The 17,248-nt window shown below is 29.7% G+C and overlaps 2 protein-coding genes across 2 annotated transcripts; both read right to left on the reverse strand.

The window, feature by feature from the left end:
• Positions 1-3,485: 3,485 nt before the first annotated feature.
• Positions 3,486-5,328, reverse strand: LOC129290319 (chaperone protein dnaJ 8, chloroplastic-like). The gene is made up of 3 exons (XM_054927058.1): positions 4,821-5,328; positions 4,641-4,709; positions 3,486-3,924 (listed from the first exon to the last, which is right to left on the reverse strand). Exons 1-3 carry the CDS (start codon positions 5,121-5,123, stop codon positions 3,607-3,609), a joined length of 690 nt encoding a protein of 229 aa, XP_054783033.1. The 5' UTR covers positions 5,124-5,328; the 3' UTR covers positions 3,486-3,606.
• Positions 5,329-12,307: 6,979 nt separating this feature from the next.
• LOC129290552 (chaperone protein dnaJ 8, chloroplastic-like) lies at positions 12,308-13,576 on the reverse strand. The gene is made up of 3 exons (XM_054927346.1): positions 13,219-13,576; positions 13,018-13,086; positions 12,308-12,716 (listed from the first exon to the last, which is right to left on the reverse strand). Exons 1-3 carry the CDS (start codon positions 13,300-13,302, stop codon positions 12,534-12,536), a joined length of 336 nt encoding a protein of 111 aa, XP_054783321.1. The 5' UTR covers positions 13,303-13,576; the 3' UTR covers positions 12,308-12,533.
• Between the last annotated feature and the right edge of the window lie 3,672 nt (positions 13,577-17,248).

Genomic DNA, 17,248 nt, shown 5'->3' on the forward strand with positions numbered 1-17,248 from the left:
GAGGTAAAATATTCAAAAAATTGTCGACTAGAAGCGTACAGTAATTTAAAAGTGAGAAAAAGGATAAAAATATTTATAATGTTATCTAAGTTGATGTAAGAGTAATCAATTTATTAAATCTATCAAACATTGATCGTTTAGTTGACACCTAAACAAATATTTACTTTTTTTTTTTTTGCTGATATAGACTAAAAATAAGGCAAAAATACTCATAAAATTGTTAGCCAAGGACATTCAATAGCCTAAAATGAAAAACAGGATAAAATATCCATAACGTTATTTTAGTAAATACAATAGTAATCAATTCATCAAAATTCATGCCATATAGTTTCCTTTCATTTGGCAATACTCTTAATAGAGATTTCAAACATTTCTTAGGCAAAGGCTTCTCAAAGAATTTTTGACAATTAAGCACGATTTTCTGAAACCCTCTCAATTAAGCATCAAACATAAGCTACCAAGCTTGCTAGGAAGGGACGTGATGTTGCAAATGAAGTTGGAAAGGAAATTAAGCTATAAGAAACTTCCTTTATCGATTTGGATCAGAAAAAAGAAGCTTCAATGCTATAAAAATTTTTAAAAAGTGAGCAATTTAATTTGTTATTCGATCAAAATAATATTTTCTCACCGTCAAAACTAGAGCCTTAAGTCGAGACTTGTCATCATACAATGGCTGATTAGCCTCTACAAAATTCCACTATGAATATTTTTTTACTCTATATTAGTGAAAAAATGATAAACTTCTATTTAAGTGTTAACAAGGATTTGAGAGATTGGTCATTGTTATATTTACTAAAGTAATGTTATAGGTATTTTTGTCTTTATTTTTCATTTCAGGTTATCAGATATCCTAGAGGTATTTTTCACTCTTTTTTAGCCCACACCGACCAAAAAATGATCAATGTCTACTTAGGTGTCAGTTAGATGGTCAGCATTTAAGAGATTTAATAGATTGATCATTTTTACACTAACTTAAGTAATGTTATGAATAGTTTTGCCCTTTTGCTCTTTTTCTAATTTCAGGGTGGGAGGAAATGAAAGAATAAGAAGTGACGAGAAGATCTGGTTAATTTTTTTAATAATAATATTTATATTAAGTTATTCTATCATCCACCTCCCAAATTAGGATGTAAGAAAGATATGAATTTAGGATTGCCAAGTATGACTTAAAATGCATCCCAGGCCCTTCCACCATCTTTTAAAAAATTCTCACAAATAATAATATATAATTTCTAGCAATCTCACCCCATTTCATTTCATCCCTTATAATAGAAAATAAAATATTTGTATATTTGAATCAAAATGATAAAATTATTAGAAAACGTAAAAAAAAAAAAATAACCAAAAAACTTACGATAAAAATGGCTGGCTCCTTCATTTTTTTTTTGATAAAAAGATCGATTAAATAAAATGAAGGTAGTTTATATAATCTAAGTCTGAAAAATCATAAAGTTAGAAGGGAAGAGAAAATAATATTTATCTTGAGAAATATTAAAGTAAATAATACCAAAATTCTCAAGCAATAAACTAATATGGGTCGCCTTCACTTAAATTTATAATGGATTCCTTTGGCCAAAAAAAAAATTCTAAATAAATAAATAATAAATAACTAGATGGCTTTGAGCTTTTATTCTCTCTCTGTTTTTTTTTATTTGAAAAAAAAAACAAGGATAACTTTTAGCTTTTAAGGACAAACATTTTGTCTCTAGAATATGTAAAGGGCAATTATATCATAACAGAAAATGACACCGCCCTGAATCTGATTCACATCTTATGTGACAGCGAGGAAGTTTCCTCCCTCCTTCGTTTCCTTTCTTTCTTTTTTTTTTTTTTCGGGAAAATTCAGAGAATTTGGTTTTTCCTTGTGGCCCAAATATAAAAATATGGGCCAATAACTTCATAACACTAAAAACCTTGACCCAATCCAAATATTAGTTTTGGTGTCCAGAACTAATGTACAAAGATTATAGCTGTGACCAATTAGGGTTAAGTATGACGTAACATAGCAAACTAAATATTTTAATTTTTATTGAGAAATGTAATCACATTTAACATTCAACTGTATCTAAAATATAATTATTTCTAATAAAATTTAGGAGGATATGTGTATGCAATTAAAAAAAAAGAAGAAGGAAAAGATTAGAGTTGTGACTAGAGAATACAAGGGAAATCACATGGCAATCTTTAAGATTTGATAATATTTAAGAAATTAAAATTATCTTTTGTATTTTCTAGATATATCATCTTTATTTTTCAAAGATATTATTCATGCTTTCTAAATTTGCAGATCTAAAATATTCTTATAATATTAGAAAGATCAAATTCAAATCGCAATTCTCAAAATATAAAGATTTTATATTTTTCATTACATATTGATTTATTAATAATAAATTAAAAATAGCTTACAATTTTAAGATAATTCCTATAGAATTTGATAATTTAAACTATAAATAATATAAAATAAATATAATTCTTCTAAAAATACATTTGGAACGAAAATACAATTTAACCCTTATAAAGAAAGAAAACTAATTTTAACTGAATAAGAAAAATATAAATAATCCTTATTTAGATGCATGAGAATTTGGATGTGAGTCAAAACCTCATTTGGATACATAATGGTAATCCATACTTTTAATTCTTTCTAAATTTTTAGTTTTTAAAATCTCATCTACTTTAATCATTTCATTTTCTTCATGTCTTCACTATTGGTGTTTAAATTTAAATTCATTAATCCAAATACTATTTAAAATGTCAATCATATTAAATAAATTGATTTGTTTTCAAACTTGCTCCCTTCCTCACAAGAACAAAGAACTCGTTTCTTTAAGCCTTTTTCCATGAAAAGCATCTTATTTTTTAAATCAATTTAGTGAAATTTTATGGTATCTGTTTTAACTTTTGAAAAAAATTAGAATTTAAAAAACACATATTTATAATCATTTTGATTAGCTACTTTGAATATCTTCTGAAAATAATCCGATACACTGGATATAAGAGAATGCCTTAAAAATATGATAACTGTAAGTTTTGAAAGAGGAATACATATATGTAATGCGTTGTTGAGTGATATGAAAATGCAGGAACTTAATTACAGAGTCAAATTCAATTCTTGGATTCACAACAAATGCACAAAGAAAAGAGAGATTTCAAGTAGGAGAGAATATGATAGAAAGTTTTTAAAAAACCAATTCACATTTGAAAAATTGATCCCCATCTTTACATTGGTTTCGGACGTGGGAGTTATCTCATAAAACCCTTCCCTCCAATCTACCAAATTGAATTATGGGATATTTCCATACAAAGGCCTAGAAAATATTACGATTAAGAATCCAAACTCTTTCATATTCACAATAAAACTCTATGGGTTATATATTGGGCCAATCCATCAAGAGTAAATAACCCAACAATAACATACAAAGATATTAAAAAATCTAAAAATAACTAAATAATAATAACTTTTTATAAATAGATAGTCACGAAAATATCATAAAACCTAAAAATAACAAACAACAATAGAACATGAAAAAGAACAAAGCTAAACTTGTGAAGCAGTTACACTTTGCTATATGTATTATGAGGTGCACTCTACATAAATATCCATGATTAGTGAGTGAGATGAGACTTGCTATCAAGTTCACTACGCACTTTATCTGTGTCCTCAAAACAAGTCATGTCATCAACATCAGTCTCTTGTTGTTGATTATAGAAAATCCAATTGCCAACCTCCCAACCAATCCATTCATCCCTATAGTCCCAATGTTGATCAGTCCTTCCTTTCATGTGCTCATTATCATGGCCTTCATAGAAGCCATTGAATGGATCATTCTTCATTCCTCTTGCTTCCTCATCATCATTCTCTTCATAATAACCATATCTTGACTCATATGCACTTGATCTCCCTTTCAAATCTGACATCACTGCCTGTGCTACCATAAAACGATAGTTACATATAGAGCCTTTGTAAATTACGTGGAGTAATTTCTTTTTAAAAACAATAAGAAAGATCTGAATTTTATGTTATTATTTGTACCTCATCTTATCCTGATCATGTAAGATAACCTCAGGAGTGTGATATGTTTAGATTAAAAAATAAAGATTTGGATTGAAATTTAAATATGAATCAAGTAATCTCCTATTTGGATACATACAAATATATGAATTTTGATTTGATTTAAGTCCAAATCAATTTTTTTTATAATTTTAAATTCTTTTTGTATTCTAATTATCTAAAATTTCAATCACATTAGTCTATTACTCTTGCCTTTTCTCTCATCCTTTGTTCTTGTCTCTCATTAATAATTGAAGAGTGGAAGTAATCTCATTACTCCCAATCTTATGACTAGTGCTTGGATCTCACTAGTCTTTCTCCTGTTTTTAATTTTTTTTTACATTATTCAAATAAAAAATTTTAAATAAATGAATTTTAAATTTGAGACTTTAATCTAAAATCTGAATCCATATATTCAAACACCACTTTCATAAAACGCTTTATTTATTATCAATTTGATCTTAATTTAACTGTATAATTTTAACTATTAATTCTAAACCGGTTCAATGACAGATCTAGTTTTTAATATATATATATATATATCAAACTTACTTATTGTTGAAAAAGAAAGAGTAACTTGATTAAATACCTCATAGGCTGCATTGATTTCTTTAAATTGCACATCGCAATCCTTCCCTTTACATACATCTGGATGATACTGAAAAAGTTTGAACAACAATTGAATCATCAATATATTATTAATTAAACCCAAACAGAGAAATTAATGAAAGACTATTCAGCAGAAGAATTAATTGACTAATTATTCAACCTTCTTTGCAAGCTTTCTAAATGCCCTCTTGACTTGAGGCACAGAAGCATCGAGTCGAATTCCCAACGTCGTGTAAGGATCTACCGTTGTATGAGAATGAGAAGAACAACACGAAATTCGAACAACATTAATCTTCCTCGTATGCATTAATCTCACTCTTGCTCTTAATTGCTGATTAAGAGACGATAATGATTGTCTACAAACAATCTCAGCATTGGCAATAGTAGCCATTATACTCAAATGCAGAGAAAGCCAAATAATGAAACTCTCAAAAGATTTTTTTTTTTTGGTGGAAGAGAACATAAACTGTATGTGCTTTTATAGATACGGTAAGTCTTTTGATAAGAATGAGGAGATTTCTTTAATTTTTTTTAAATGCAAATCATATCGCAAAGGATAAGTCATGTATATATGCGCGCTCGCATATTGACACTTTTTGGGTCAAAATATACATATTTATATTTACACGAAAGAATAATGTGAGTACATATTATAAACGGTGATTTGGCGTTACCGTTATACCTTACTTTTTGAAAACTAAAAATTAGATACATAAAAAATTCAAATAATTTTAAATATATTTTTTAAAAAAGATAAACTTTTATACTTATCCTATCTATAACTAAAGTTGAAAACTTAAATTTATCTACCTATATATAACATAAATCTGTCTATTAAAAATTGTACTATTCATGAATTATATCAATAAAATAATTACGAATTATACTTAATAATTTATTATAAAAATAAATATTTTACTCTTTTGATCATTATTATTTAAATTTAATATAAGAATTATTTTTTATTTATTTATAACTTTTAAAGGATAAGGTTGGTTATTGATATTGTAATATATATATATATATATATATATAAGTCAACTTACACAAAACTATTTTCTATTAACAGGACAATAAGTTAATAACGTTGAAAAGATTAAGAACTTTTAAAAATAGCAGCATGACGTTGAATAATAAATTAGCAACTGGTGCCTTGTCTTCGTGGCTTTGTGCCATCAGGTTGGACTGGGCCAACTCGGTATAGGAGACCCGGTTTGGTCCGATCTCCAGAAAAAAAAAATTTACAAATTTAAAAAAAAAGTAATAAATTAATTTCATTTATTAATAAAAATATAATTACTTTCACCCCAAATATATTCCCATGAAATATAGTATGAGGATAAAAAATATTTTATAAAATTATAAATATGTAATAGTTTCCTTACTTTTATATAATATTAAGCCAAGGAGTAAATTTTAGTTTAAATAAAATTAAAATATTGAATAAAATTAATATTCATAAAGAAGAAAGAAAATATAAAGGGATAATTTTTTATTTTTTTAAAAAATAATTTTTATTTTAAACTGAAAAAATAATTTTTTTTAAAACCATATAAATGATTTTCGTGAAAATATAGTAAAAACTAAAAATAAAATAAAAGATTCCACTAAAAATATAAGAATAAAAAAATTTCCAATAAAAACATCGATAAAAAATAATTATTCATTACACTTAAATTATTTTAAACTTTCAATCCTTTGTCACTTATTCCAAATGTTCATGATCTCATCATCAACTTTATTCCTCCCAATATTTTAAATTTAAAGTTTTAAATTCAATTATACTTCATCTAGGTGACACCATTTTTTTTTTCTTCCCTTCCCTTTTTCCTCTATCCATCGATTGTTGGATTCAAAACTAATATATCCATGGGAGTAAGTTAAAACCAAATTCATATTTATATGAGTTATCACAAACTTCAGGTGGGCAATTGCCCACTCTCAAGTGTAAGTAGATTTGTCACTAGTTACATGTTTTCAATTTTTTTAAAATTTATAAAAACTTAATAATATTTACGTTTTTTTTAATTCCGGCCCCTCTTATTGTTAAATTATGGCTCCACGCCTCCACCCCAGTTGGAGATTCTTGCATTTGAAAATGTCTCGAAACTGTTGGTATTAACTTGTCAGACAAATATACATATATGATACGTATGTACATGCATAGATACATACATACATATATAACCTAACTTTTCATCAAAATAAATGCTAACTAACTTAGCACCTCATAAATGGCTATATAAATAAGGGAGAATCGCACATGATGCCCACATAATGGAAAAAATGGCATTTAAAATTCAATGCATTTAGAATTGTTTCTGCAGGTCTAAATGCCCTAAATTCAAATATTTTTTTTTTATAAAAAGACGTGTTGGCCTTAACCACTTAAACTATGTATAATAAGTAGATATTGTATTATTCATGTATGAACATTGTCATGTTCTAGACATTGTGTTGTACAAATAAAACCTGTACATTATTATTCATCATAATCACACGAATTTGTATAATAAATAGAAATTATGTTGTTCATTTATGGACTTGTCATGTTCTTTATGAACATTATATTGAACATATACTTGGGAAACTTGTATGTGAAAGTCTGCCTAAGAGAGGGTGAATTAAGTTTCATAAAAATCTTGCTAATAATAATAAAAATTTAGATGATGAGTTTAGAAAGATATCACCAAACGTCGAGAAGAGAAAGGAAGGGAGGCTTGCACAGATATTTATCCTGCTTCAATTTCAATCACTTGAACCTACGTCCAGTCCTCAAGCACTATTTGAAATTTTTCCACTAACTCCACCAAAATTAATCCAAACTCTTGGTAGTCACAGTACAATCCCAGACTTACACTAAAATCTGAATCACTCCCTTTTACAAAAGTAATGATATAACCCTCTTAAACTCCAGGCTCTGCTATGATGAAGAAAAATAGAGATGAACAGAGTATGTTCAAGAATGAATAACTACTATCAAATACTCTCACTTAAAGTTGATATATAATCAATAAAGCTTACTTGTAATAAGTGTAAACTCAAAAAGTTGGTAAACAATAAATATAAATAGCTCTAGTTTGTTCATGTACGTTTATATCTCCACCATCTTCATAAATGCTTGTATTTATAGTTGGAGTCCATAAATGATTTGTTATACTCATGAATATAGCCATTAGAGTCATCGTCTTCTTTCCTCTAAGTTATCTAAGCAATCACTGAACTGAGGCAATGAAACAATGCTTTTTGGCAGAGCTTTCTCTGCCATGGCAAATAAGAAAAAATAACAGCTCTTTTCATTAAATGTTCTAACAAGGTCGGTGGGAGACTCTTTCAGAAGAACAAAGCTAGTTGGGAATAAATACTCTCTGAATAAGATCGAACTAAGTTCAAATTATCCCAAGAATACGTTTAAAAGGATTCTGGAGAAATTAACTAACTCATATTACTCTCAGATGAAGAAATGAAGATGGACCAAGAGAGTTTCAAAAAGGCTCTATCTTAGATGAGAGAAACAAAGCATTGCATATTGGGCATATTTTCAAATGATAGAGACTTATTTTGAAATAGCGAAGAACATACTATGAGAGGAAGACAAGGCTTACTTCAAAATAAGACAAATAAACTAGAAGAAATTTACATAGGCATGGATCTGAAAGTCTTTATTTGGAAATAAGGAGAGTTATTCCCAAATAAACTATTCTTGAATAAGAGACATTAGAAAGATGCAACGCGAACAAGCTTTAAAAAACAGAACACTATTTTAAAATAAAGACAGCTATTCCCAAATAAGCTATTTCTAAATAGACAAGAGAGTTGCTACTTGATAATAAAGAGGTTCACTCAGGAATAAGCTATTCCAGTATAAGGACCATTATATCGAAAAATAAAAAAGGCTCTTAGATTTGAATTTTTAATTTTAACTCTAATTGAGATACCTTCCAAGCCATACAAGAGATCCTCTAAGAATTAAGATCAAGTCAAATACTTAATCTTTAGAGAGAAACACAATTTAAATAGATTAAAGAAAAGTTCACGTGTTTCTTGGCTATTTAGAAATAAGACATATATTTGAGAATAAGGAAAAATAGAAAAAATACACGAGAGTCAAAAATTCAAGTCAAAGATAACCCATTTCCTTTCAAACCATTATTTCTCAATAATTAAACTTGTAAAATACAAACTTCTCTTATTTCATAATTATTAAAACTAGGGTTCATCAGTATGTCATTGTTCAACTTAACCATACAAATTATGTATATGTTCGTAAAAAAAAATCAATCAAGGCGTGGTGTCACGAGGCATGCCAGAGACGTAGGGTCTCAAAAGGATGGAAGAACCTGATTTCTAATTAAATGTGGGGAACCTGGGCTCCCTTACCACAATTCACCCGAATGCGAGATGTATTAATTAAAGAAAAAGGGTGACGAGTTATGCCAGCCGTACTACAAAAAATAAAGACTAAAGTTACATGATAAAAAAATAAAGTAATAGACACAGAGTCTGAGACTGGTAGTTTGTTGATGCTGATGATGATCTGATTGAGAGAGAGTTCCTCTATTTATAGATGATCCTAATTTGATGCCCAAGCCCCATGATCGTCAGTTTCCTTAAAATTAAAAAGCACTTCCTCTATTATGTTCACTCATTATAGGTGATAGTCTTGACTTAATGGCTAAGACTTCCTAAATATTCTTTTTTTCATATAATTATTTTAAAGTCAATTAAGTTGAGTTGGGCCAAGGCCTCCATGTTCACAATCTGGGTGCAAAAAATGCCCATCGCATACAAAGTGGCTAGAGTTTTCGTAGGCCAATTTTATATAAATATATCTTAAAGGACCGGCACATTCTCGTTCTTATTAATAGTTGATCTAGTACTTTTCTTGAAGGATACCTTTGTGATTGAGGATTAAAGACCATGTGGTCCAACTTAGGATCAAGTTTCTCAAGATTTAAGACCTCAAGAGCTAGTTTTGAAATTGACCCTTCGAGTTTTTGGACTTTAAAGACTAATTCTATAAAATCTAGCTATTGTGAGGCCCCTATGGAGAGAGCCTTTTAAGAGAAAGCTCTCGTGGAAAAGGCCCTTATAAAACTTGTCTTTCTAACTTTGGCCCCTCTGGTGTCGGCCCTTATGACTATGACCCTTGTGACTTTGGCGTTTGTGACTTCGGCCCTTTTAGTGTTGGCCCTAATGACTTCAGCCCTGATGGTGCTGTCCTCGATGACTTCGACCCTTGTGGCTCCAGCCCCTCTGGTTTTGGCCCCAATGGCTTTGGCCCTTATGGCTGAACGGGCTTGTTATTAAATTAAACCTGCCATTTATCTTTTGAGGGATGTTATAACGATAATCGTTATTGATCTTTTGGTCAAAGGGTACTTTGGGCGACTGTCCCTTGAGTTCATCTGTTCTCTAAAGGTGCAAGCCAATTGAAGCTTGCTCTTGCGATGATCTAGACAACATAGCAGAGATATTCCTTAGCCCCTCCTTCAGAGTTTGCAACAGAGCTCTTTACCTCTCGTTAGCTCGTACTACACGTTCTACGTGTGCAACCACATTCTCTGAGTCATAAGACTCAAGTCTATTCTTTTCAACAACATATTGATCCTTATGTGTCCTAGGTATTTCTTTAACACGAGTCCTACAGGGCGTGCCAAAAATTGTTTGTAAAAAAATAATCAATCAAGGAGTGGTGTCGCGAGGTGTGCTAGAGACGCAAGGTCTCAAGAGGATGGAAGAACATAACTTCTAATCAAACGCGGGGAACCCGGACTCCCTTAGCACAGTTCACCCGGATGCGAGAATGTGAAGTGAAGAACATTAATGTAGATGCAGAAAAGTAGAGATGCATTAATTAAAGAAAAAGGGTGGTGGGCTATGCCGGCCGAGTAACGAAAAATAAAGACTAAAGCTACATGATAAAAAAGAAAAATAAAGTAACAAATGCAGAGTTTGAAACTGATAGTTTGTTGATGCTGATGATGATCTGATTGAGAGATAGCTCCTCTATTTATAGATGATCCTGACTTGGTGCTCAAGCCCCATGATCGTCAGTTTTCTTGAAATTAGAAAGTACTTCCTCCATCATGATCACTCATTATGAGTGATGGTCTTGATTTAATGGCTAAGAATTCATAAATATTCTTTTTTTATATAATTATTTTAAAGTCAATTAAGTTGAATTGGGTCAGAGCCTCTATGTTTATAATTTGGGTGTAAACAGTATAATAAAGGAATATTATGTTGTTCAGATATGGCTCTTATAATGTAATTTACGGACATTGCGTTTATACATATACATGAAAAGCTTATGCAGGTGGAACAGATTCGTCTTTTTATAAAGAAATATATATTTGCATTTGGGGCTTTTGGACCTGAAAAAATAATTCAAAATATATTGAACTTTAGATGTGATTCTCCCAATAAATAACCCACAGATTTGGGATGAGAGGTGGAAGGTGCGTGGCGCGGAAGAAGAAAGGTTTATGCAAAGAGAAGGGTTTCCTTGGAATATAAAAAACATGGTGCAAGTTATCAAACATTGATTTAATGATTTAGATCCAATCAAACACCTCCACAAGCGTGACTACACATTACTTTAATGTATGTATTAGCGTATAGCATAAAGACATGATGCACAAGCTTGCTTGCGCCCAGCATATTATTCATCATATAACGCACATTGTAGTTATCTATAAGGCCAAAACATTAAAATAGCGTGTAGATAAATAAATTTGAACTTGAATTTAAAATTTAAAATATCACATTTAAAATTCAAATATTTAAAATATTTTATTTGTCTGATTTTAAAAATTTAAATTAAAAGATCATGAAAAAGGAGCAGGGAATGAAAATAGGAGGAGATTAAGAGAGCTAGAATAACTAGCATTTTAAATAAATGTATCGTCAAATTTTAACCTATTTCAAGTAAAGGAAGTGGAGGTGACACTATCCCTACATGTGCTCTCATCATGATATCAAGTGCTTTGATTTAATTTTTTTTCTTTTTAAGAGGTGGAATAAAATAATTCAGTTGAATCGCAATGATCATATATCTGAAATTTATTATGTCCCATAACAAGTCTCATTCTTCTACCCTTTATCCATCATTAATGATTATTTGTAACTATTACTTTGACATTAAAGAAGAATTTGACCTAATACTTTATTTTTGTCCTAATAATTGTATATTGATTTCCCCAATTACAGAATATTATTGTCAATAAATATTGCACGTTCGCTTCCATCCATGTCTATTTTCTTCCCCATGAATAAGAATTTTAATTTTAAATAAATCTATACTAAAATACATTTATTTGTCAATAAATCTATTTTAATATAAAAGGCTTACAATATATAGATCGTGTTAATAATAATTAATGAATATCTTAATGAGATCTAATAAATATTTTTAAATCTTAATAAATAATAATATATTAAGAAAACAAATTTCAATAGATATTATATTTCAACACTACTCCTCAAACTTAGAGTGTATGAGAAAAATAGATAATATATCTCATGAAAACACTTTTTTGGCTAACATCATTAATATTTTTTTTTGGCCAAAACATCATCAAGATTTTAGTAAATCAAAAGAACAAGGAAAATCCAGTTCTAGTGAAAAGCAGGGGTTCAGAAGAATTAGAAACGAAATTATAAACAATTTTATTGCATAACATATGTATGGTAAAACACCAACTTCACTCCCCGCCATCAACATGACGACATGATGATGAGATTAAAAATACTTGAAAATTATATACAAAAATATACAATTTTAGTGGGACTTTCTTCAAGTGGGAAAAAAAAAAACATCAAAGAAAGAAACATAAAAATGGTTATGTGGCTTTCAGCAGTGGTTAAGGAATCAAATGTAGGGGTTAACGTGGGAAGAGTAGTCCCTGATCCCAGCTCCTTCCCAGCCCATCCATTCCTCCCACATGTCCCAATCTGAATCGTTCACTCCTCTCATCTGATCATCGTCAGATTCATCGTACGATTCACATCCTCCCTTCGTAATTGGCTCTCCTCTCAAATTAGCCATCACCACCTGCGTTATATAAAAAAGTTACTAATTATATTTTTAATTAATTAATTGGGGTAAAAATGGTAGGATTATGTATTAAAGAGATCAGATCTTAGGAAATGCATTTTATAAATTTTAATTTTAATTTTTTTATTATAATCTTTTGGATGATCTTGGGAGGAAAATCTGAAAGCAGAGTAAAATAATATTTATGGAAAGATTGGGTTTAACAGATTTCAGTTTAATGATACTGATTTCTGAACAACTTAATTTCACAACTGAACAATAATTAATATTTTCCTTTTCATTTAAAAAAAAACCTTACATCATAGGCCTCGTTAATTTCATGAAACTGCACAGCACAATCCTTCCCTCTGCAAACGTCTGGATGATACTGAAACAAGCAGCTTGAAGCTTGAGCATCATTCAAATCAATAATTTTATCTAAAATAAGTGAATTAAAGAACACAAAAAGAAAAAAAAATTGAATAATCCAAATAAAGATTAAGATTGAAATTAATTAAACCTGCTTAGCAAGGTCCCTGAAAGCCTTTTTGACCTCAAATTCAGAAGCACCATGAGGAACTCTTAATGTCTTATAAGGATCCATCACGTAAGAAGAATAACCACAAGAAATCCGGAACGTGTTCTTCCTTTTCTGCTCTGTTTGTCTGCCTCCGAACTTCAAACTCGAAGAAGACGACACCTTTCCGGCAACACTCCGGCAACGGTGAGAGCAGCCATTACAGATATATATATATATATATATATATTCAAAACAACAACACAGAGATTCAAGTTTCGTTAGAGGAGGAGGGAATGATGATTATTATAAGAGATAAAAGGACAGAGGCTAATTGGTTTGATTGGGTTAAGGATCAGTGTGAAACGAGATACATATATATATAAATTTAGGGGGAAGAAGAAGAAGCGCTACGATGAAGTCAGATCGATGTGGCTTCTACTTTCAGGGTTCTTATCCGTAAGGCAAAGCGTGACGTGGATATGATATTTTTAGTTTCGTGGAAAGAGAGAATCATTTGGATAAAACAGAATTTATTTGGAATAATTAAACTTTAAACCCTTATATTTTTCTCAACCATCACTTTAATCTCTTAAATTTAATTTTATCCATATAGTCCTCTATATTTTCTTTAATTATCATGTTAATTTTTTAAATTTTCAGATTAATCTAATAGCTAAAATATATTGATAACATGACAAAAATATGTAGTTAATTAAGTGAGAATAAATTAATCCTCACATCAATCTAGTTTCTTATATTTTGTTTTAGTCTTTTTTTATTTTGGAATTTGATTTTTTTACTTAAATAATTACATTTTTTTATTGATACATATGGTTGCCTTCAATATTTTTTTATTCATGTCAATAAGTTATAATAGTATTACATCTTCTTTTAATAATAAAAATTAAATTGACAATTGAAATAAATTTAAGGAATTAAATTGATAAAAAATTAAATTTAAAAGATTAAAATTTTCTTAATCTTATTTTAATTTCAAATAAGCTCTGAAAAAACAAAAACAAAAAATGAGAGAGATTCTCGCTCTTATCTTATCTGTTAAGCAGTTATCCATCTATCATCCCTCACAATTGCTCTGAATAGGACTGCTCTCCTGTTTTACTTATTTTAATTTAATCGTACCCTGACTTTTTTTTTTTTTCCTTCCAATTTCTGGAACTCTTCCCATTAAAGTGAAAATTGAGTAAAATTAGGGTCATTAAATATAATTCAAAATCAATGCAATAGAATGGGACACGTGTCAACATTTGAGAGGATAAAGGGGAGGGGGCTATTCCAAGAAGAAACAGAAATAGGGAGAGGAGGTTGTTCCGTTGTGGATAAGGAAGAATGTGGGACGTACACGTGGCTGTCATGCAGGAATGATAGGGAATCTTGAGCTCAACGGGAAAAGGTTGAGGAACTACACTTTGATCCAATTCAATGGTCCAACCACTCCACATATGGTCGCTTTGTACATTACGTGGCACCTGCACTTTTTGTTGTTGTGGCAATTATTGTACTTGTCTATTAATGCGTTTGTTTTTTATTCTGGCCCCATTATTATAATGGGAGGATTACCCAAAAAAAAAAAAAGAATAAAAATATTTATAAAGTAATCAACAACGGGTATCTAATATTCTAAAGTAATAAAAAAGGTAAAAATATCTATAACGTTATATGATGGTGTAAAAGTAGCCAGATCGTTAATTTTGACTTAACACCGTTAACTTTGACCATTAAATGATGACTGTACAGACCACGTGTTAATCTTTATTGATGTAGACTAAAAAAGGGATAAAAATACCCACGAAGTTATCGGTCAGGAGTAAAAATACCCATAACGTTACCAGAATTGGTGCAAAAGTGATCAATACATTCAATCCCTTAAATATTGACCGTTTAGCTGACAACTAAGCAAAATTATTATTTTTTCACTAATGTGACAAAAAATATTCCTAGATGAATTTTTACGAATATTGATTGATATGTATAAGTATCTATAATGTTACTTTAATAGGTGCAATAGTGACCATTCTGTTAAAATCAATGCTATATGGTTTTTTTCCATCACCACATATCTCAATCCTTTCCTTTCTCCCTATCTACTCATTTTTCTTGTCTGTAAAATTGAGATTTAACATAGTGAAATAGGTTGTTCAAAATTAAAGATCAAGACTGAGCACGTCTAACTTAAGAACATTATCACAACCTTAAACAATTGCATTCATGATAGATTCAAAATTTTTAAATGATTTTTGCCACTATTGTGATTTAATTTGATATTCAATCAAAATGACATTTTTTCACATAATATTCATATAATAACTGATTAACTTTTAGAGTAATGTTATTTTAATAGGTGCAATAGTGACCAATCTGTTAAAATCAATGCTATATGGTTTTTTTCCATCATCACGTATCTCGCCCCCTTCCTTTCTCCTTATCCACTCATTTTTCTTGTCTGTAAAATTTGAGATTTAACATAGTGAGATAGGTTGTTCAAAATTGAAGGTCATCACAACCTTAAGCAATTGCATCACGATAGATTCAAAATTTTTAAATAATTTTTGCTACTGTTGTAAAAAAAAATTTAATTTAATATTCAGTTAAAATGACATTTTCTCACATGATAGTCATACAATAACTGATTAACTTTCAGAAAATTTTATTTAAGAATATTTTTTGTCTACATCAGTAAAAAAAAGTCAACTTCTGCTTAGTTGTCAGCTAAACAATCAACATTTAAGGGATTAGATGTATTAGTCACTTTTGCACCAATTCTAGTAATGTTATAGGTATTTTTGCTCCTGGCCGATAACTTCGTGGGTATTTTTGCCCTTTTTTTAATCCACATCAGCAAAGACTACACATGGGATATACAGTCAGCATTTAACGATTAAAGTTAATGGTGCTAAGTCAAAGTTAATGCTTTGGTTACTTTTGCACCCATCCATATAACGTTATGGGTATTTTTACCCTTTTCATCACTTTAGAATACTGGGTGCCCGTCACTGACTACTTTGTGGGTATTTTTGTCCCTTTGCTAAAAAAAAAACCTAATGTACAAATGACAATTAAGTATTACTTTTTTCATTCAAAAATATAAACTATTTTTTGAGGAGTTGGATATTCAAAAATATAAAGCATTTTTAATCTTTCGAGATGTAATCATTGCCTTTTTCTAAAAATGCCCCTATTGATAATGACTTTATATTTATTATAGGGTGTTTAGTAGAAGTAAATATGAAAAGATAAGGTTAGTTTAAAAGTAGATAATTACTTTATTGGACGGTAAGATTTGGTTAAAAATACCTTATATTTTTTAACGGAGGAAGTATAAAATATGATAATTATTATTTAGTCTACTTATGTGACATTTTATTTTTTATTAAATAATAAATTTGATCTCATTGATTATTATACATTGGGAAATGACTACTTTAGTTGGAATGCTGACTAAGACAGAATATAAGATGACTACTTCATTTATGAAAATTTTTTTAATCAGTCAATTACAAGTCTCAATAACTATTAACTTATATGCTTATTGTAACATCTTAAATTTTTCAATTAGTAATTATCAGTGTTTCCAAGGGTAATTTGATCAATTTAGATAAATAATTGAGTAATGAGGTTTATAGAAAACTAATATAGTTTTTAGATCATTGGATAGCCTTAGAAAAGGGTAAGATTGATATTTGAACAGGCCATGGCACGGAAGAGAGTTTAAAATTTTGTGTGACTTTTGTGCCATGCATCACGGCGAGCTTGTTAATGCTCTGCGATACATATGCAGAATCAGCACTTATTAGTTTGTAAAAATAGACCGAAAACAAAAGAGAGAAGAAGGAAAAATGAGAGAGCGACGGAGAAGAGCTCCTAGTTTGCTAGAGTACAATCCCTAGGCTACTTTAGAAGCATTTGGAGCTTGAATCACCATTAGGTAAGTTTCACATTCCCTCTTCTCCCTCTTTTATGCAAAATCTGGATTTGTAGGGTAATAGGGGCTTTGATTTCAATTCTCTTGGGT

Source organism: Prosopis cineraria, unplaced genomic scaffold (genome assembly GCF_029017545.1).
Source record: "Prosopis cineraria cultivar Desert tree isolate PC_DT_omini unplaced genomic scaffold, ASM2901754v1 PC13, whole genome shotgun sequence".
Lineage (NCBI taxonomy): Eukaryota > Viridiplantae > Streptophyta > Magnoliopsida > Fabales > Fabaceae > Prosopis > Prosopis cineraria.

Excerpts from the sequence above, each read along its gene's own strand:
- LOC129290319 (XM_054927058.1), bottom strand. The coding sequence starts at position 5,123 with ATGTTCTCTTCCACCAAAAAAAAAAAATCTTTTGAGAGTTTCATTATT. Across the intron at positions 4,710-4,820 it reads TTAGAAAGCTTGCAAAGAAG|TATCATCCAGATGTATGTAA; the intron begins GTTGAATAATTA and ends AAACTTTTTCAG. Across the intron at positions 3,925-4,640 it reads AAATCAATGCAGCCTATGAG|GCAGTGATGTCAGATTTGAA; the intron begins GTATTTAATCAA and ends ATGGTAGCACAG.
- LOC129290552 (XM_054927346.1), bottom strand. The coding sequence starts at position 13,302 with ATGGATCCTTATAAGACATTAAGAGTTCCTCATGGTGCTTCTGAATTT. Across the intron at positions 13,087-13,218 it reads TCAGGGACCTTGCTAAGCAG|TATCATCCAGACGTTTGCAG; the intron begins GTTTAATTAATT and ends TGCTTGTTTCAG. Across the intron at positions 12,717-13,017 it reads AAATTAACGAGGCCTATGAT|GTGGTGATGGCTAATTTGAG; the intron begins GTAAGGTTTTTT and ends TATATAACGCAG.